The sequence below is a fragment of the Geospiza fortis genome, unplaced genomic scaffold, assembly GCF_000277835.1.
Source record: "Geospiza fortis unplaced genomic scaffold, GeoFor_1.0 scaffold40, whole genome shotgun sequence".
Classification (NCBI taxonomy): domain Eukaryota; kingdom Metazoa; phylum Chordata; class Aves; order Passeriformes; family Thraupidae; genus Geospiza; species Geospiza fortis.
This window is the reverse complement of record NW_005054297.1, coordinates 9,069,639-9,090,441: the sequence shown is the minus strand read 5'-3', so window position 1 is coordinate 9,090,441 and position 20,803 is coordinate 9,069,639. Positions and strand designations below refer to the sequence as shown.

The following is a 20,803-nucleotide window of genomic DNA, read 5'->3' as shown; positions in this document are numbered from 1 at the left end:
CTTCCTGCCTTCCGTCCTTCCTCCCTTCCTTCCTTCCTCCCTTCCTCCCTTCCTCCCTTCCTCCCTTCCTCCCTCCCTCCCTCCCTCCCTCCCTCCCCTTTTTTCTTTGCTCCTGAGGATTTTTATATGTAGAAGTGATATGGAGAAAATGTTGATTATTTCAACTTTAATTTTCTGTGAATGGTTCATTTGTTATTTCTGCTGAGGGATTCAATGTATGGATTTGCAGGTGGCTTTTTAAAAAAATATTCTCTGAATCAGACATTAATGTTCCTAAAGAAGATGGTATGTGATGACAATTTCAGGTACTCAGAAAATAGGAGACCTAATTTTACACATTTTTAAGGATGCTCAGCTACAGCTACAGTTGGAGTATCGAGTATCTGGGACTAGCTCCGGGCTCTATTACCTCTTTCTCATACTTCTGGAGGGAAAAGCCCTGAGCTTTTACAAAGTTGGGGACTTGGTAAGTGGTATTACTTCTCTTCAACTCCTAGTCCAAAGTCTTTTACTGGAAATTTGTGTAAGTGCATTACTAAGTGCACTTAGATGAGAACTAGAGTCACTGTTCTCAGAAAGCATGACTGATAAATAGGTAACAAGAAACTTTAGGCTTTTCTAACTATATAGAAGCAACTGTTTCATTGTACCTGGAGCATTTCCATTCAGGGAGTGCAATGGAAATTATCAACCACTGTAGACAGCACTTGCAGAGGAAGTCTCATCTCACATGGCTCTGAACTGGCACCCAACCAACTGTGGTTTTGTGTTTGAATACCAAAAAATGTAACAACATAGATGTAGGCATAGATTATTATTTTTTTTATTGCTTTTGTTAAAAAGTCAGTGAATGAACTATGGCTGTAAAAACACAACATTACTGAGTGATCTGACAGTATGAGGTCCATTATGACAAGATTTTAAACATGAAGCATAAGCTTCACTGTGGATTTCCAAATAAAAAAAAAAACATGCTTAAGAGGTAAATGGATTAATAATAACTGATGTATGTGGAATTTCAATACGAAGTGAATACAAAGTGGACTTGCAAAAACCAAACATATAAAAATCACGTCCTGGGTGAATCTCTGCTATAACAAAACAACAGTACCTATAAACTCAATGCTTAGTGACTGAAAAAAACTATGGCAATATTCCTAATTCTGAAGTTAACCCAACAACAGCATATCCATGGGTATTATTGCACAATGTTGCTTTAACTGGCTTGCAAACTACTTTTGCATTAAGAAAAATGAGACTTACTCTTTTAGATATGTAGTCTTATTTGAAAGATGCATTGCAAAATAATGATGTCCTAATTAGAACTTCTATACCCTTTATGAAACAGTTTAAGCATATCTGGCACACCATGAAGCTCTTGAAATGACTCCCCTTCTTCAGAAAAAGTCTTTACATTTCTCAGAGGATGGGTGGGCATAGAGTAGCAAATAAAGGGGAAAAAATGACAGTAGACATTACTTTCCCAGAAAAAAGACGTCTTACATCACACAGCAGATCAGAAATAAATAAGATGAAATTTGAAGAGTCTGAATAGAAATCCTTGAATGATGCTGCAAGAGTCACAGGCTTCACCAAATTAATGTCATTATATTTTGTTAAGAATAATGCAATTACTATATACAGTATGTTTATCAGATAATACTAACTAACAATACACTAAATTAATGGTAGTTAAAGAAGAAATATACTAAACCAACATACTTAAAAAAAAAGGAAGGCAACCCCCAGCCATGCATATGATAATGTCCATATGATAATGTCCAGCTCCCTGAAGTTCAGTGGATTCACACCTTCAAGCATCAGGAAGCAGTTTTCTGAGGTGTAAACAACATAATTAACAGAACCCAGCCAAGCTGTAGGGGAATTACATCAACAAAAATTCAAGTCCAATACAAATCACCTGTAAATGTTACCACTGCATAGCTGCAATGGGGCAGTCATCCATTCAAAGGTTTTACACTGACGTATTTCTTCAATAGACCTTCTAAAGGATGTGCTATTTAACTTGGTAGTGATCCAGACAAAAACAAAAATGTGACAAACCCAAAGCACTTAGGTTTAGAAGCACTTATTGAAGAATCCATACCATATTTACAGTGTATTGTGTATGACTGCACACACTAGCAAGTTTCTCCTGTTCACTCTTTCTTATGCGGCATCTTACCCTTCACAGTATTTCTACGTACTAAGAAGAGAAGAGTCTTTCCTCAGGAAATCAGCTTCTCTGATATGGAAAGCCACCATGCCCATATCTTGCTTTGCCACAGTAAGGTGTGTACAACAAACACAACAATGTCAAATCCCCATGGATCATGACAAAATGACTCAGTTCTTCCCTTTGTTTCTTGCTCAGCTTCTCTGCTCCCTTACAGCTGTGCAGTCAGTCAGCATCCAGTTCCTGTCTAGTAAGAAGAGGCTTCCCATCTGTATCACCCATCTTTTTTTGCATCTCTTCCACAGCTTTCAGCAGAGCTGCTCGCTCCTGCTCAAGAGTGAGAATGGACTGCTTCAGTTTGCCTTCATTGGTCAATAAAAGCTCTACTGTAGCTTCAAGGTTTTGGATTTTTCCATTAGCCACCTATCAAAGTAAAAAGACGGGAGGGGAGAAAGGATGGGAAGGGAAAAAAAGGTAATTTCATTAATGTCTGAAATCATCTTTAAACTATTTTATGAGATACATTAATATATATAAAATACTAAAGAAATTATGAAAAATTAAACTCAGAATATAATGCAAAGTAATGAAATTAGAAAGTTACCATATCTGCAAATTTTATACCAAAGAACTGCAGGGTAAGATAAGCTTCTGTATGGGTCAGTTGAGAGATATTTTTGGCCAGCCACAGTTGTTGCTTTGCAAAACAAAGACAACTCAACATGTGACAGTGCAATTAGTCTACCCATTTTTGGCAGAGTAGAAATAAAGCAGTGACTGAAAATAGTAATAAAGCAGTGACTGAAAATATAACAATGAAGTTGAAAAAGCACTTTATTTTTACTTATCTTCTACAGATATGATTTTAATTACAAGAGAAGAGGCAGTGTGTTGAATTTTTCACTAACTACAAGTATACGCTCTAACCACCCCTCTCGCAGAATTTCTTCTGCATGTAAACTTTGAGGGCTAAACTAAATAAAACTTTTAAGTGGCTACATTTTAAATTCACTAGACCAAACACCAATCCCTCCTGTGATGTGGAGTAGGACAGGCTCTTCTGAAAAGGTGCATAAATTAGAATATTAGAATGTTAATAATATATGAAATATAAATTGTACCTGCAGTTCTTCCAGGAGATCAAAGTTTTGTTTGCGCAAACTGCTGTTTGCCTTTTCTAATTTATCCAGTCTCTGATTGTCATTTAAAGAAGAATCTATAAGCTCATCCTGAAGCACATGATACTCAACTTCATAAGCTTGCAACTGTTTGGCAATATCCATTTCAAACACCTGTTATATATAAAAATATTATTAGGTGCTGTGCAGATCAAAACCATTGCTCTTTCAAAGCTTTAAAATCTATTGATCTAGATCTAGACACAGATATTTAACCAATGCATACAAAAAATAACTTATTTTTTGGCATTCACATTTCCTATTGTGAAAATGGCAAACCTGAGGCAGTAGAGTGCAATACATTGGATCTACTTAAAAAAGTTGCTACTGATTTGCTGCTTGACTTCAGCAAAACTATTTAAACTAAAGGTTTCAAGGGTGTGGACTTGCAGGGTATTCCCCTTTTCAAATTTAATATATCTCAGTGTGGCATAAACCCTTCTAGTCATACCCAGAATTAATTGTCAGTTCAGAAAAAGTGTGGTCCAAACTCTCCTGCCACATGTGTGTAGCCACAAGTGTAAGGCTAAGTAAAATAAAAGCCTTAAATGAAAAACAGTAAAACTTTGCTATCTTTATTTATGATTCTATAGTATTTATACAGACCGAAAGAAAATGAAATTTTCTATCTTTACACACTTAACAAAAACATTATGTAACATCAAAATAGATTTCTATTATTGTTAACTACAAATCACTGAAACGAATGCTCAGTCTTATCCATGAACATTAAGAAAAACTTTTACTTTAAAAGCAGATAAATAAATTGAGATGCAGAGTGACCCAAGGGGAAAAAAAACTACTATTTTCCTTTTTCTAGGTTTTGGCAAACATCTGCCTTCAAATTATTCATTAATATGACTCCAATTTCCACTACAAGCAGTGAAGAAGGTAGTAAATGAAAAGGACAAGTGTGCCAATAACAGAACATAGAAGAAATAAAAGTTGATTTAAAAATGTATTTGAAAAATAGCCCAAGAAGGGAAATTCCAGGGTCATTCTTTATTTTTAAACCACTTGTACTTTATTCATTTTGAAAATGAGTCAAATGTCAAATCCCATCTGAAATACCTGTTAAAAGTAACAGGGATATTTGCCTATTTTATTTATCTGCTCTGTCTACAAAACTTTAACTGTTGGTTAAAGAAAACATCAGATTATGAAAAGTTTCTGTCACATGTCCAATAAAAAATTATCTTGTAGTTAAATAGCAGCAGAAATGTATATACTGAGCATCTAAGCACAGAAGGCTGAAATACAATTTTAATTTGACTTTGATTACACATAGAGAATTTTCATTTTCTGTGAATCTGAGCATCTCTAGAGAAGAGACCCTGTTGAAATTTCAATAAAACAAGCAGCGCAATTCAGCAGGGCACAATGTTAGTTCATCTCATGACCTCTGCACTTCCAGCCTCTGTGCTCCTGAGGAGGGAGGGAAATCCCTGCTGTCATAACCAGAGTATGAAATTGGAAAGAAGGGAACCATGAGGCAATAAAAAGTTTGATTTGAAACCTGGCTAAGTGAAAGCCCGTTAAGGCATGGAACCGAAGGCCATGCTGCAGAAGGATGAGGAGCATGGGGATTAACCCAAGAGCTGTGTATGGACTGTGGGCTGGTCAAACAGCTGCTCTCTTCAGAGTTAACCCTGATCAAAGTGGGGAACTGCTCTTCCTTCTACTTATCCTCACTTCTACCTACCCACTTCCAATTTAGAGCAGTCAGGGCTGCCTAAACAGAGCATCCCTCCCTCCTTCAGCTCAAAGCACACGGTTTTCTGCAGGTCACCTAAGCACTGCAAGTTTTTCAGTCTGGCAGGTAACACACAACCCCCTTCGCCCCTTGGAAATTCCTTGCTTTCATTCCTCCTGCACAGACGTTCTAGCTCTCATCTCTTTCCTTTGACAGTAAGCACGAGGAGCCTTTTTTCTGGCCCTAATGTAAGCTGTGACCCCCAGAAGCTTTGCTGCCAGGGCTCAGAGGGAGCCCCTCACCAGCCCTCTGCAGAGCACTGTGCTGCTGCTGCTGCTTTCTTTATCAACCCTCGGTCTTTGATCTTGGCAGCCCTTGGTGGGTGCCAGCATCTGCAGCTCTGCACAGTACAGCCCCTATGTTCTGGACCACAAAAGGCCTTCAGAAAAACTGGCTAAAACCCATCTTCTATTTGTCTGAAGCAGTTTAGATGTCAAGTGTAAAAAACACTTAGGGTTTTTAAACAGGCAAGCCTTAATTGAAATAATTTCCATTTTTTTTCATAATCCATAAGTATCATCTGGAGTATTAGCAATGTTGAATCATTTTCCTTGTCTGCTGTTCAAAAGAATTGCATCAAGGATTCCATTTTGCTGTCTAGAGTCACTACTCACTGCAACAGTCTGCACTGCCCTATGTACTCCTGACAGAATTAGAAAGGTGCTGTTGTTACACACTGGGCCAGCACCATAAAAGCCAGCAGAGACAGAGTGGATGTGGGAAGGCTTCTAATTTCATTAAGTAAGTTTAACACTTGTGAGGCTCTTGTAAGTCAATTTTTGCTTCTGATATGAGACTTGGAAGGCAAGTTTCTTTGGTGAAAAAAGAATTAATTTGCACTAAAGGTTTCATAAAGCGACAATAACCAATGGTTACAATACCATACAAAGCTACTAAGTCATCTTGGTTTACAAGTCATCTGCTCCCAAAAGTTTTCAACATCTTCCAAACTACAAGGAAGTTCTCAGATTAAAGCAGTAGCTGTTCTGCTTTTTCTGTCGAGAGCTTAACAAGAGCATTCCTTTGCATACCTCTGTATCCTTTGCATACCATGTGTCCAGTTTATTTCATACCTGACTAATGGTCTTTTCCATCTGTACCAAACCCAAGTTGGGGAGAGTGCTTTTAATAAAATCAACAATAGTTTCTAGATTCTCATGCTGCAGAATCAAGGGCTTGTGGCTTCCCAAAAGGCTTAAAGCCACTTTAAATATAGCCTCTGATCCTTGAAGAAAGAGCATATCTGTGAAAACAATGAAAAAACAGGTTATATCAAGCAAGCACATCTTTTGACAAGAATATAAAAACAATAAATAGTCAAAGGACAACAACTTCTGATAGGAGTGACCTGGAGGTTAGATACACTGTGCTAGACATGTGCTTTTGGCTTTAGAAGTTTTATAGGATCAAAATTATTACTCTGAATAACACAATCACTTACTAATTTGTTTAGAGAGTTTTCACAAAAAAAAAGCAATTCAAATTTAAGCTAAGTCTACAATAAACTAGGTAGTCAAGTTTATCAATGTTGTCACTTTTTGTGCATGTAATACTTTAGTGGACTGTTCTCATGTTTGTAGGAATATAAACTTGAATAAAAATCTAATCAAAATGCCCTTTAAAAATCGTAATACAATAAGGAAAAAATCTATACCTGAAGACACAACTGAAGATCTGAAATTTGGTTTTTCTCTCATGTGGTGGAAAAAGCCACAAAACCACAATACAGCATTTAGCACATGAGGCTAAATGCACACTTTCCAGTAGCCTCAAGTTTCAGGTGCATGTGTTTATTTTTAGTATGTGTCACAACCATTTCTGTTAATATGTTAATAAGGATATTAATAAATACCCTGAAATCTTAGTCATACAGCTTAGGTGTAAATATTGCAGGTGGCCCTGCAATGACAGCACCTGGCATACCAAACACACTGAAATCACAATATACAGTGACCTTTCAATGTAATGTCCTTTCCTTTCTTTTCTTTTACAAAGTGCTTATGTATTTACAGAGTAAAGAAATAGAAGTCTGCAATAAAGGCATCATACAAGAAACGCAGTCTGTACAAACAGCATTGCCCTGCACTTGATTTTCCTGCTACTGTCAGAATCTGCTCCTGGTTTCATTGAAGGGCTCACCTTGCTACAGACAGAAGCATCTACTGAATTAAACAATACTGATGGAGGTGATAAAGGAATAGGAAATACTGTGGAGTTTTTATCATATTTCCTAAATATAAAATTACTTTGAATAGGCTTCTCTCTTGTTCTTTGCCTGCTTTGTATTTGAAGCTGTGAATGTAGCCACAATCAATATTTCAATACACAAGCACTTCACATAAGAAGTAGCACAGTGACACAAAAAAAAAAATATGCCTTGATACAAAAAAAAGAGTAAAGCAAAGAGATAGAAAAAAAATCACCATGCTGTAAGGACTACTAGGAAAACTCCAGTTATCTCTGATGTAGTAAAGAACCTATGAAAGCACTGCCTAACAGCCTTTCTTAGTAAAACCAAAATCAATTTCCAAATTTCTATCATAATGAAATTCCCCTCTTGTACTCTTTAGCTTGTAATGTTGAAGCCATAATTCATTTCACTCTCTCTCTCCAAGAAAGAAAAGTACAAGTAAAAACTAACCACAAATCTCACACTTTCTTGCCATTTGTCCTAGAAGTGGTGTAACATTTTTCATGTCTGTGTTGAGCTGAATGTGAACTCCAGTGGCAGAAATTATGAAAAAGTGGCAACAGAGAAGGCATCTGCCTCAATTCTCTATTGAAACTCAAAAGTATGGGAAAATGATTCATAGGGAAAGCTCTATATTAGGACAGGAAATACTGAAGAACAGCTAGAAACACAAAGTGAAAAAAGCGAAGATAAAAAGAATGTGTTTTTATGATTCAGCACCTGCCCCATAATGACATGCAGATTAACTCAAGGTGACCTGAAAGTTGTTAATGAAAGTCTGTATGACTGAGCTGGTAATACATGGCTGAAATCCCTCTCTCATTTAAAACAGCAAGTACTTAACAAAGACCTTTTTGTTATCCACTTCCCATGCTTCATATTAAGTGGGCTCCCAGCCAACAACAACACAGTGAAGGTACCCAAATTAATGTCAGGATGACTGGCAGCCTACAGGATTAAAAAAAATTAAGTTTTATCTATAATCTTGAAACAAAATAAACACTATTCTATCAAATCTCCTCTATGAATAAGTAAGCAGGGGTACTAAAGAATGCATCTTTTGCAACAGTCTACTTTCATCAGCTTCTGCTCAGAAGTGTTCAGAGTTTGGACAGATAAATGAAGACTTAAAAGGAGTTTTGCCATTTGATTCATAAAACAGTGTAACCCACTTCTTTTACATATTGTCTGTTAGATGCCTGCAAAAAGCATGCTCTATGGAAATCCAAAAGAATGGTCTGTAGCAATTATATAATTAAATATGAGTGGGCTAGTTTCAAATACTAGGGGTTCAGAGATACCATGTTAGAAAATGGCAGTGCAATCTCCGACTGTTAGTAACCTATAATTCAGTCACTTCAGCATCAACATTCTTTCCTCCCAAGGGTTCAAATAAGTGAGCAATGAAAATCTGTGTATGTATGTTCTGCAAGAATTTGTGAAGATATAGATCAAAAATGATTGGATTTTAACTTGCCATATTGCTGCTGACAGCCACTGGCAGAGTGACAGCTCTAACCTTTTTTGTTTAAAGTTGTGTTTCAGAGTCTTTAGTATGGGTTAGGATAAGACTTTATTTTCTACTGTAAGAGAATGTCCAATGTTCCTAACCAACATAGCTCCAGTAAATACTGTTTTAAGGAAATTATTAAATACAAAGGAAATACTGAATTCAAGGAAAATATGAAATACAAAACTGCAAGTGTTGGTCACATTGAACTTTCTAAAAAACATCAGAGGTTTCTAAGAAGCAACAGTTTCTGTTACACATGCTTTTCTCTTCTTGATCTAAAATCAGATGTGTGAAGATCATGTATCTGTGCCTTCTATTCTAATGCAAAGCCTTTGTTTTCTAAAGCTCTACAATCCTTCAATGACAGAGAAAATACTAATCTGTGTATTAAGGCAGAAATCCAAATATACTGGATACAGAAGGCACTTTTACAACCTCACTGCAGTCAATTGCCCCATTCAAGCACTTCTTACCATGTACAATACTGTGAAAGATTAAGAATAACAAAAACATGAGCTGATTATAAAGTCAGTATATGACACTTGCATACAGCACCTAATTTGATTCCTACAGGTTATTACTGTCAGCTATATACTTGTTGATGCACATTAACCTGCTTTGCACTCTTCCAGGAAAAAACATGCTGTTTTCCCTGGAGTTTGGATGCTAATCATGGGACATATAGTTTTACTCTATACACCACCCTTTTCACTGTGAGTTTTTCCAGCATTACTTTTAGCATGCCCTTAAACAGGAACTAGACAGGATTCTTTTTGGTTCTTCCTGAGCTCTATATTCCTATTTGTGGTAGGCAGGACCATATTGTTTTTAAGTCAAGAAAGTGTCAATATTAATCTGCTAATGAACAATTTCTTCATTGCATCTCTTAAATGACTAAGGAAAATGAAACTGGCTTCTCACTAGCGGAGAAGAACTCGGGAGAAAGGACAATCCAGTACCACATAATGAAGTGGAAAAACAAACAACTGAAAAAAAAACAAAGCATCTTCTCAGACATCAAACAATCTACAAAATATACATCCAGAAGATAGCATCAAGGTAAATTCTTTACTGGAATTTAATTTAGAAAGAAAGCTTCTGTAGATATTAAAAATAGGTAACAGAAGTGACTTTAGAAACTAAACCCCAGATGGTTCCAAACATTTTTGGAACTAAAACTGTCAGGACAAGAAACACTAGCTTAAACGTCTTATATTTCTGCAGAGTAAATCCACGATTACACTGCAAGGGCCATCTCTGTGTGTGTTTTAAAACATAATGCTCAAGCTAATTTTCTGCTGACACTGCTGGAAATTATGATAATGGAGTAAATGGATATACTTCTCAGATGATGCCTTTGTTACATCTCTTTTCAGCTTGAAAATAACTAATTGTTGGTGTTGAAATGTCATTGCCATAATACAATGGCTGCCCTCATGGCACCAAATTTTGCATCCTCTCTAAAAGTGGCTACAAGGTGAGAAAAGGTAACAATGAGGATGAAAAGACATTAGGGACTGTTGTTTACTTTCCTCCTCTCTCTTCCACTTTTACTGATATACTGCATATTCCATAGGATGACCTCTGTTGTTTTTCTTCTGTTCACAATAAGCAAAATATTTCTCCTGGGTGTCTGAATCCACTTGGATAGTAATGCTATAATAATACCAAGATTCCACATGCAAGACTTCAGAAAGAACAGAGAGAAGGTTTAGGAAGAATTACCAAACACTCTGGATACGAATCCAAGGGGAAACTGGGAGGCAAACATGGTGAGGAACCAGGGAGCAGCATAGAGGCTGGGGCCAATCTCATGTGCCTCCAGGTGGTTATAGAGATCTCGATGGTAGTCATGAAGAAGTCGAGACAATTGGTACATCTGGATCTGCATGGAATAAGAACAAGAGACTAAAGATCAACATGTTTTAACATTCATAATAGCAAAGTCCATGCTTCATCCTTGTCAGAAACAGAGAAAGGTATTTGTCAACTGATGTTTGGATGAAATTGTGTGGAAACAAGAAATACCTGGAAGTCACCTAAAAGACACAGAATGGGTCACCTGTGAGTCTACAACAGGCTCATTTGCAGGGTCATTTGAACGCAACAGAAGTCTTGTTTATGGTTTCCATAGTTTCCCCAGAAGTATTTTGATTTGAAAATCATGCATTTAAAATGATGTATTCTTTTCCTACATTATCTTTCCCTATTTTTAAGAATTCAATTTACGTTCAGTTTCTGACAATGCTAGCTGTACTGCATTATTATTATTTAACATTAGGATCTTTTACCAAAAAAAATGAAATCATACCTGCAAAATTGTCATGTCAGGACGATATTGTTTTCTCAGGCCCATGTCAAACATAAGGAACTTGAGCATTTTAAAAGCATCTTCTTCACTCATATGAAGTAGTAAAACTCCTGCTACAAAACTAAGGCCCTGGCAATATCCTACTTCCTGGTCCAGAAGTGAATAGGCCTTCAAAATGTTGTAGAGTGACAGCTGCCCAGCCCCCAGCTGTGCTGAGAAGTACGGGTGTGTTGGAAATGTGCGCCCTGCGAAAAGAGCTGAAATTAGTGACTGAAACTAAAAAATAAACAACATAAGGCCCAAAACCTTATTATATTGTCAAATGAAACAGTCTTTCAAAACTGTAGATTCTTTTGAGAAGTAGATTTTGAGTCAACCCACAGGAAGACCATAAGAAAGTTAACAATACAGAACAATTGACTCTTATTTTACTCTACCACTGTTTTGTTACAGATTTTTTTAAGAACTTCCAAAGGCAAATTTTTCACTTTAGGAAAAACCCTCCCCCTATCAAACTTCCTCTGTGAAATACCTCAACAGAGGAGAAATCTGAATACCTCTTTTGTTCTAGTATTAAGTGGATCTTGTTTTCTGGTTGCCCACTTGTTAAATACTACCCCACCCTTTAGCTCCTGGAATGCTGCTGTGCTACCAGATAATATCAGAACTCCTGTTTCAAGACTAAGCCCGGGGCAGAGTCCTTCTGCCATCTGGAAGCTGCTCTAGCCTGTCACATGGGACAAGGCATTCAGTTCTGAGTAGATCTCCCTAGCCAGAGTGTCAGAGTTGAATGTTACAGAATAAGTATTTCTAGCTTTCAAACGAGAAGGAGCTTGCGTTCCTTTGCTTGAAGGACAAGTTACTACAGCACAGTCTAAAGGCAGACCTGCACTGCCTCACTCAGGCAGCAAAGCTCGTTTCTTGCTGTCATGAAAAAGAGTCACAAGCTCAGCAAGAATAAAAACCCTAAGAAGTTCTAAAAACCAGTAAATGGAGGAGGAGAAGAACTGCTAAACTCACAAGCTGATATGCTTCTGAGTGCTCTGATGTTGGCTTAACTAAGAATTTTTAGCCTTTATTTTGGAACAAACATCTCTGGTCCTACCCAGAAGAGACTAAATGAACTGTGATACCGCTAGAGCCCCAGAATGCTCTAGGTAAGTACCTACTACTTTACTTTTTAAAATGTAATAAAACAAAACCTAATTTTCTACAGTGTTCAGCAAACACCCAGTCATGGATGGTTTCCTACAATGACAGCACTGAGACATGTAAATTGGGCCAGCAAAACAACTGCTATACCTTAGCTCTGCATCAATATGCACACTCCTGGCCTCAGGAAGCACTATTTACATCTGAGGATGCATCAATTCAACAAAGTGTGAGCAATACTATTATAGCTTTGGCTCATCTGTGTTAACAAGACCTACTTAGCCTAATTTGGGAAAGGTTGTCAAGTATTACAACCACCATATTGGAGAACATAGCTTTTTTCTTTCAAGGTGTAAGTGCATGCTTTCAGAGGGATTCTTAAAGATTAAGAGAAAATGCTTCTGGTAGCCTGAAGGCACACAAGTCAGAACATGCAAATCCCTTCTAGCTGCCTATCCAGTTATGCTGTCTGTTACCATGCAGCACAGCAGTATTTCAATGTAAATCACTAGGAAGTCTTCACTTCCTGGTTCACCTTATGGTTATGACAGGGCCCAAACCTTCTTTCAGCTAAGGGGCTGGCAAATAGCACCCTGGAGAAACAACAGCTTGCATGAAAACCACCATGAAGCTACCAATTTGCCAACACAAGCAGTCATTTGTTTCTACAAGAAGAGCACATGGCTAAGATGAGAAGTATTTGTGTGCAGAACTGGGTAGAAAATATGAACAGCTTGCTGAGCCAGTAAGCCCCAGTCTGGTATTTGAGACAGCCAAGCTCAGACTGGCTGTGCTCCCTACTGTCCAGGAGTTGTCCCAGCACTATCCCTCTGCTAAGGTGTTCAATTAATTTGTCCAGCACAAAACTGTTCAACTCTTACTGAGCCACTTCAGTGTCCCATCCTCCACTGCCAGGGCTATCAACACCAGGTATGCTGGACCAATAGGGTATTTGCTACTAAATGATCTCTGGCTGCACATAAATGTCTCTCTCAAACACAAAGGATTGCTGTCTGGCACTGCTCGGTCCAGGGGAATGCCTAGATTGGTGTGCAAAGTCTGAAGGGAGGCAATTTTACACACATTGCCACTGCCCATTCCCAGCTGGCATTAAAGCTCCTTGGACTGTTACTTTCCCAGTCAAAACCAGGCAGGTCTGCCAAGTAGGGGAAAGTGAAGGTGACAGCCACCACCACCCTCTCCCACCTCCAGTCACGCCACTTTCTGCAGAAACACACCTGTTTCTTCACATTCCTATGTATTTTCTACGCACTGCTTTGGTTTTTTGACTTTACCAAGTGTTGCAAAAAAGGAGAAAATAGCCTCTTTATTATCTAAAGCTTAGGTCACCATTTAAACATGACAAATCTTCTCACAGTTCAGTACCCACTGAAGACAGTCAGCACATTGAGTTCTTAATAAAATAATAAATGAGGGCTCCCAGAAAGCTCTGGGTAAAGGTAATCCTTCCTTATCAGGCAAGAAAAGGGGTAGATCCACTTGCAGTGAAAAATGCTTAAATACTGTTTGAGTAGTTATAAAGAGCAGAATTATGATGGGACAATTTTTGTACTACTGCTTTACAGAAAAGATGTAAGAGAAAATAATGCAATTAATCATTCAGATCAGTCCAAGTACAACTTTCCCCATAAATTTTTATCATGACATTTGGTTACTTGCAGTGCATAATTTCCTTTGATGGAGTTTTTCATTGCAAATTCATTTAATCAAATGCAGTGACAATGGACTTCTTAAATTGACCCACACAGCTCCTCAGAACCGAAGTGTCAGTGCTATGCTCTGGAAGACATTGATTTTTTGCCTTTATTAGGGAAGAGCATAATGAATACTGAGTTCATTGTGGGAGTGTCCCACACACGAGAGGTCTGATCCTCTTGGAAAAACACCAGCTCCTGGTTTCTCACACCAGATTAAAATCAGTTCTTACCAACAACCTATTATTAAATAGTCAAAGGCATTTTGTGTGTTACCTTTTTTAAGTATCTTACAGAGATCGCAAACCCTTTTTTTAATTTCAGACCACCACTGTACTTACCTAGGTCAATAAGAATTGCATGCTGTTGGGAAGTTAGTTGTTTTAGGAGTTCTTTATAAGGTGTGTCCTTTGGTTGTTGTTTACTTGGAAACTGATGTTTAAGATGGTATTGCTCAGCTAGAAACTTCCAGATCTCCCCACGGTGGTGACGTGGCACTCCTAAGCAGAGAAAGCAATTAAATCAGTAATTTGTACTCCTACTGAGGCTTCTGCTATAGTTAACAGGATTGAGGAAAGAAGATGCCTATCTGCTACAGTCAGGCAGATCCCTATTGGCAACTTCCCGTGGACCACAGAAGTAGATAAAACTACAGTGCTTTTACTTCCTCAATCAATAAAAGACACCAGCACCTTAACAGGAGTGATTTAAAGCAGAAAGAAATACTATGAACTGCCTAAGGTTAATGCTTACATCCAGTCTGAGAAGCAGTAGAAGAGGCATCAAGAACTGCAATACTTGTCTCTGAATATGCTTATGTCAAATTTTTCTGTGTAAAGTACACAATAGAACTAATTCACACTTTTCACTAATATAGCATGGCCTCTGATGTTATGAGTATGTTTTAGGAAGCCGGGATGCACACATATCAAAAATATAAATAGGTACAAATGAGATGTGATCTAGAGACTACAACACAACACAAATAATCAGATAGCAAATACTGTATTTCTAGTTTTGCTATTGGCTTGCTTAATGACTGGTACACATAAAAATGTTTTCAAGTTTGAATTTATTCTCTTTAAAAACAGCAGATATTATTTAACTCTTTCACGTAAGTAATGACAGTTTTCATTTTTAAGCTGTAGGTAAAGCTCTGAGAGTAAAATTAATTCAGCACAAGGCTATCACTCACTATTAAATCAGCTACACAAGAAATCAATGCACTTTCACTTGGGGAAGTGTTCTGTCTAATCCATAATGTACTGGAACCAGGCACTTACAGTATGAAGTACCTTACAGCTTGAAATTTTTAGGACTGTTTTTTTCTTTTGGTATATTTGTAACATATGGAGGACAATAACAATAGGAGAACGCAAGACTTACTCAAGCATCCAAGTTACAGGGAAAGATAACAAACCACATTAGGATTTGATATTGTTAAAAATCTAGAATTACCCAGTTATTTTAAAAGGGCAATTTGGTTTAACTTGCTTGTATAATTGCACATAGCCAGATGTAATATTTAAAATATTAAACTTCTGATAGTGGTTAAATCTTGATACTTCCTTTATATGTTGGAAGCTTTGTAAAGAACTATAAAAAGCTCCTTGGAGTACCTATCTTCACCATTAGTCCATATAGCACTCAGCTTAAGGACTTTGGGTCCAACCACAGCAGATGCAACATTGAGTAATAGCCCAATTTCTTAGAACATTTAAAAAACATCTTTAGGTTGTATTACTTTTGCTGCAGTGGGAGATAAGGGTGGTTGGTCAGCCCTGTAGTTGTGAGGAAGACTTTAAGTGGTGTCTGCAAGGACAAAGTTCCTGAGCTCAGAGAAAGTTCTTGACCTCAGAGAAAAGGCAGTTCTGCAGAGATACCACATCTACTGTTTGTGCACAGACATAGTACACAGCCTGGAATAGAGAATTTCCAGAAAACAGTGCAGAGGGACTTCTTCAGTTATTCACACAGTTATTTATTGGCATTATCCAGGCTTTTTTTTCTTTAATTGTAACTTTTAATTTATAAAATTAGATTGCAAAAACCGTAATGTATTGAGGTAGTATACAACTCTCCCGGTAAGGGCAGATGTTATTCAAAAATGTATGCTGTAGCTCCAGCGATACAACTGCAGCAACCATTGAAAGGGACTGGTACTTGCCTTTGCATAACCATGGTGGTACCAAAAATTGTTACTTGTTTAGTCAGCAGCCTGAGGAACATCACTAGAGAGAATATGGTTATAAGGAGTGGTTAAGTGGCCACACTATTCAGATACAATTTACATGCATTTCAACAACTCAAAAAACAGTTTACCTTGTCCAACAGCAGAGTGTATTTTTTCCACATCAAATTTAATCTTTGACCTTCCAGGTGTACTCAACATTTTTTCCCAAATCAAAGTTACGTCTTTTAAGCATGGTGTGATTTCTTCGTAGTCAAGTTTCAGGCGTCTGTTCTGCAAATTGTTTTCAGATGCTAAAAAGTGATACAATGAATGTAGCAGTTAATATTGTTTACTATTTGTAAAATGGATTAATTTAACTTACAACTGTCTCGTGCTACTACCTGAAACATTTAATATCTATAATTCCATGATTCTGGGGTTGGATCGGTTTGTTTGGTTTTTCAAAGATATTATGTGCAATATTAATTGTGTTTGGCCAGTTAAATTGAATTCCCTACTTCTAATCAACTGCTAAATATGAAGAATCATGAGACATGATGATTAATGAAATAAACATATGATTTTCATAACAGGAATTTTCATTTTCCAGCTCTGCAGCGCAGAAGACTTTCAGCAAATGAAAATACAAATCCAATTCAGTCATCTATTTGTTATGCATACAGCCCTGTAATAGTAGTAACAAAGTAAAAACAATAGCTGGGAAAGTATCAAAAAATCATGGCAGAAATAAAAACGATTTGTAGCAGAGTGTAATTTCAAAATTTAGAAGTAGAGTGAGAATTTCAAAGGGAGTTTTGGTAAAGTTTTCAATTTTTTTTCCTGTGGGGGTATTTTAGCACTATCATGTGCCTGGAAAACAGGATTTAATAATGTTAATAATGTAAACTAAATAATTAAGCATGTTTTGTGACAGTGGATGGATCTGTGCAGGTAATAAGACTGAAAAAATAGAAGAGGAGAAAAAAAGGTGTAGTTCATATGAGATACAGATATGTCAGTCATCTGTTTCTAAAAGGATGAAATGATAAAAGAAAATGCTATAAGGAAATCAAGACGAAGCTACAAAGACAGAACTGAGGAGAGACAAACAGTGGGAAATTTATGGAGAAATTAACAAAATAGGTTTCAAATTTTTAACTAGGCTGTAATGTGGCTGAGTACTCAATGCAACTAGTTCCAGGACATGAGTAGCTCTACTTACAAAAAATGAAGCAGAGCAAAAGTTCAAAATATGTAAAAGTCTGGAAAGGTTCTACCGTATTAAACAAAAATTAAAAGGTAATTCTCTTACAAATAACATTATGTTAAAACTATGTTTATGAAAGAAGTGCATAATTAAGTGACCATGTTTTTTAATTAATTTGTCCTTATGTATTTACAGTACTTCGTTGTGATGATGCATTACTGTAATGGTAACAAGATACTCTTATTTTGAGGATATTCTGCCATAAATCATAAGCCTGCTGCTACTTTTGAGGATTTCACAGTATGAACTCATAGAATCACTCCTATTCATTTCAGTCTTGAGATAATCTCTGTTAAAATGTTATTATATTATCTTTTGATAATTTAACTCTCCATTATTTGTATTTTCAACTCCTTTGTATAAATTTAATAAACAGTTAAATATTTGTATTTTCAACTCCTTTGTATAAATTTAATAAACAGTTAAAGATTGCCTGACATTTACATTACAAATGACACTATCAACACACTAAACTCAACTTGTTCTGAGATCTGTATCTGTAATTAAGGTTTTTTACATTATTGAATTCTGGGAGTCTCAAGGTGTTATCTTGTCCTGTACTCCCACTGATTAAACAAGCATCTAGATTTTAAAAACTGAAAAGAAAATAACTGTTTATACCTGGGAAGTGTACTTCTTCATCCTGTAGTTGCTTTCACATGTGAATGACTTTATGCAACGAGATTATTCATGTGAGTTGTGAGGTTACCTAAGCGTTTGCAAGATTTGGACCTCAGAATATTTTATTTTTAATTCAGTGATTAACTACAGATACATGAAATACATCCACTCATAGTTTTATTACAACTGTGTGTTCCCTCTGAAAGTAATTCAGTCTTTCGAAACTATTTGTCAACTTCTTAATATTTTTGTCAGGTCAAAACAAATACATTTATAAATCAGAATATTAAAAGCCTTAGAACACAGATGGTATTGTATGAATATAATGAAAAAAACCCCTGCATTTAAATTTCAGGTTATAGGAAAAAAAACTTGGAGAAATCTTATAATGTTTCATCTTCTGCAAACAAATGTTTTCTGATTCTTGGCAACTTTTCAGACTTTTCTGCTTTATTCAGTCTTCTTATGCTATGTGCAAAAATGGGACTTGTGAGGGCTGAGGTGAGAATATGCCTTTATCAACAAGCTTATTTAGATACTGACACTACCCAATTCCCAATATCACACATAAGCACCACTAGTAAAGATGCTGTGCTCACTGCAGCAGAGTCATGTGCTGCTTTCAACTACTGTCTCACCATCTGGGCTCTTCATGCAGCAGCTACCTAGGACACCTCCCTCACCCCACAGGGCATACAACTTAGCTGGGCCTTCAGTTCTGCCAACACCACCTCATTCATTCACTAACTGGCTTTTCAGACATGCTCATCTTAACGTATGTGTGATGGTTTTCCAATTTTTTCTTTTGGGCAGACAAAATTGGAACACCTAGTTAAACTTGGTTTAAAATGTGTATGGATATTAATGACCTGCACTTGCCAAAAATTTGACTGCAGGCTGCAAATTCAGATAATTTGAATACCAGAGAAATTAAAAAAAATTAGGAGCATAAATACACAAAACAGAGAAAATTTATTTCCAAATGCCATAAAAAAGTTACAGAAGCTCATTTACGACAGCACAGTTCTAAGCTTGAAGAGATTTTATAAATAATTTCTCTTAGCACCTCTTCTCCAGATGGCCTCAGCCTCTGGCCAAGGACACTGTATATCTGGTATCCATTGTCATATTTTATTTTACTAGATTAGCTAGTACATTGCTGTTTGCCATGTTTGCCACCTGTGGGGTTCTTAGGAAACTCGGGTGTCAGGTGTTCTTCAGACAGATTGACACAGGAGAGCTACACTGTTTGCTGGGGGCAAACAGCCTACAGGTGGGTCAAGTGCTTTGGCAGGCCATATCCAATATCCAAGAGGTGTTCTGTCCTTCCAGCCATGTGTCTTAGCCTGAGTTTAGAGAAGGATTTCATGTTTGGTGTACTGAACTATTCACACAGCTGGGCCTTCTCTCTACACACTACTTAGAAGTCTGTCCTTCCTCAAGTTGAGAAATAAAAAGAAATATTGCCATTTTCACGCCAGGTGCCTCCCCTTTTGAAGGTTCAGGTGCCCACTCCCTTCCTGAACATCTAAAATCACCCAGATAAAAATTTCTGTCCTCATCATTGATATTTTCAAAGGAGCAGCTCTCAAAGGCAATCACTTGTGATTCTGCATACACCTGTTCTTTACGTGTAAAAATTGCCACCAAAATGGATTTGTTGCAGCTAAGTCATTCACAGAAAAACTGTGGTTAGGAACAACTGAAAATTACAGCTCCTCAAGTCCCTTTGAACTCATCTAAGTCATTACCACTGCAGAAAGCTTGCCTGCACAGTATGGGTACTACTGCAGGAACCCATAGTTTCGTGTCCAAAACAACCTCTTTAAGAACTTCCTTTGAGCCTCAAGACTGGCTAAACACAATGTTGCAATGACCAATACTTAGACAAGGATCTGTGCATGTGAATATAGAAAAGAATTCAGTTCATGATACTGATCATGTTGAATTCCTTGTGAGGGCTTCCAGACACCAGCCTAAAAAACCTCAGCCATGGTAAAGAGAGTGTCCCTTCAGATCAAGTAAACAAATAATAAGATGAAGAAAAAAATTATCATACATTGTCACCTACACTAATGAGTGCTGTGGGAGACGTTGCTAATCTGATTTACCTGTGGGTTCCTAGAATGTTTCATTAAGGCTTGGTGCAGCCCACTACCAAGGCCACCGAGAAAACCAAAAGGTGAATTTGTATTGCAGTAGGATGTAGTACTCAAGAACTTCACCAACCTTGTAACTTCTGGTTTTCTTTCTCCATTCTGAGGAGCAGTATCTGCTGAATGATGGCTTTCTTCCACAACTCCCGAAGCTCATGGGGTGTCCTCTTCCTTTCTTCTTTCACTGGCCCAAAGGGGCCATCCTCACACACTGGTTCCAATGGGGATCTGGGTGGAAGATCTCCCAGTTCACAGTAATCTTTGAAAAAGAAAAGCTGTTGTTTACTACTTGGATGTCTTGAACACGTGAATGAAGGGACAGTTTGCATATATATAGAGACAGGTATCTATAGATACACACACTAACTCATGTATCCATCTATATCTAGATAGATAGATAAGAGGTAGCAATACCAAACAAGGTTTCCCAAATGACAGTTTCAAACAGACTTAAAAGTTGCTTCAGAATAAGAATCATACAGGCTAAAGCCTAGAATAATGTTTTTCTATAACCTGGCAAAAACATTGTACCACTCGCCAAGATCACATCTTGCTAATTACAACTTCACCCCAGAGAACAGAAAGGAAAAGGCAAGT

At 37.2% G+C, this 20,803-nt stretch overlaps 1 protein-coding gene across 1 annotated transcript in view; it reads right to left on the bottom strand.

Annotated features, from left to right (window-relative positions):
• Positions 1-797: 797 nt before the first annotated feature.
• Positions 798-20,803, bottom strand: part of TBC1D1 (TBC1 domain family member 1) — a 94,261-nt gene continuing 74,255 nt past the window's right edge. Inside the window, exons 15-22 of the mRNA XM_031064443.1 lie at positions 20,280-20,465; positions 16,312-16,473; positions 14,331-14,489; positions 11,123-11,367; positions 10,537-10,696; positions 6,181-6,350; positions 3,298-3,468; positions 798-2,599 (exon numbers count right to left, since the gene is read on the bottom strand). Of these exons, the coding sequence (XP_030920303.1) occupies positions 2,402-2,599; positions 3,298-3,468; positions 6,181-6,350; positions 10,537-10,696; positions 11,123-11,367; positions 14,331-14,489; positions 16,312-16,473; positions 20,280-20,465 (1,451 nt within the window). The 3' untranslated portion in view covers positions 798-2,401. The remainder of the gene's footprint in view (positions 2,600-3,297; positions 3,469-6,180; positions 6,351-10,536; positions 10,697-11,122; positions 11,368-14,330; positions 14,490-16,311; positions 16,474-20,279; positions 20,466-20,803) is intronic.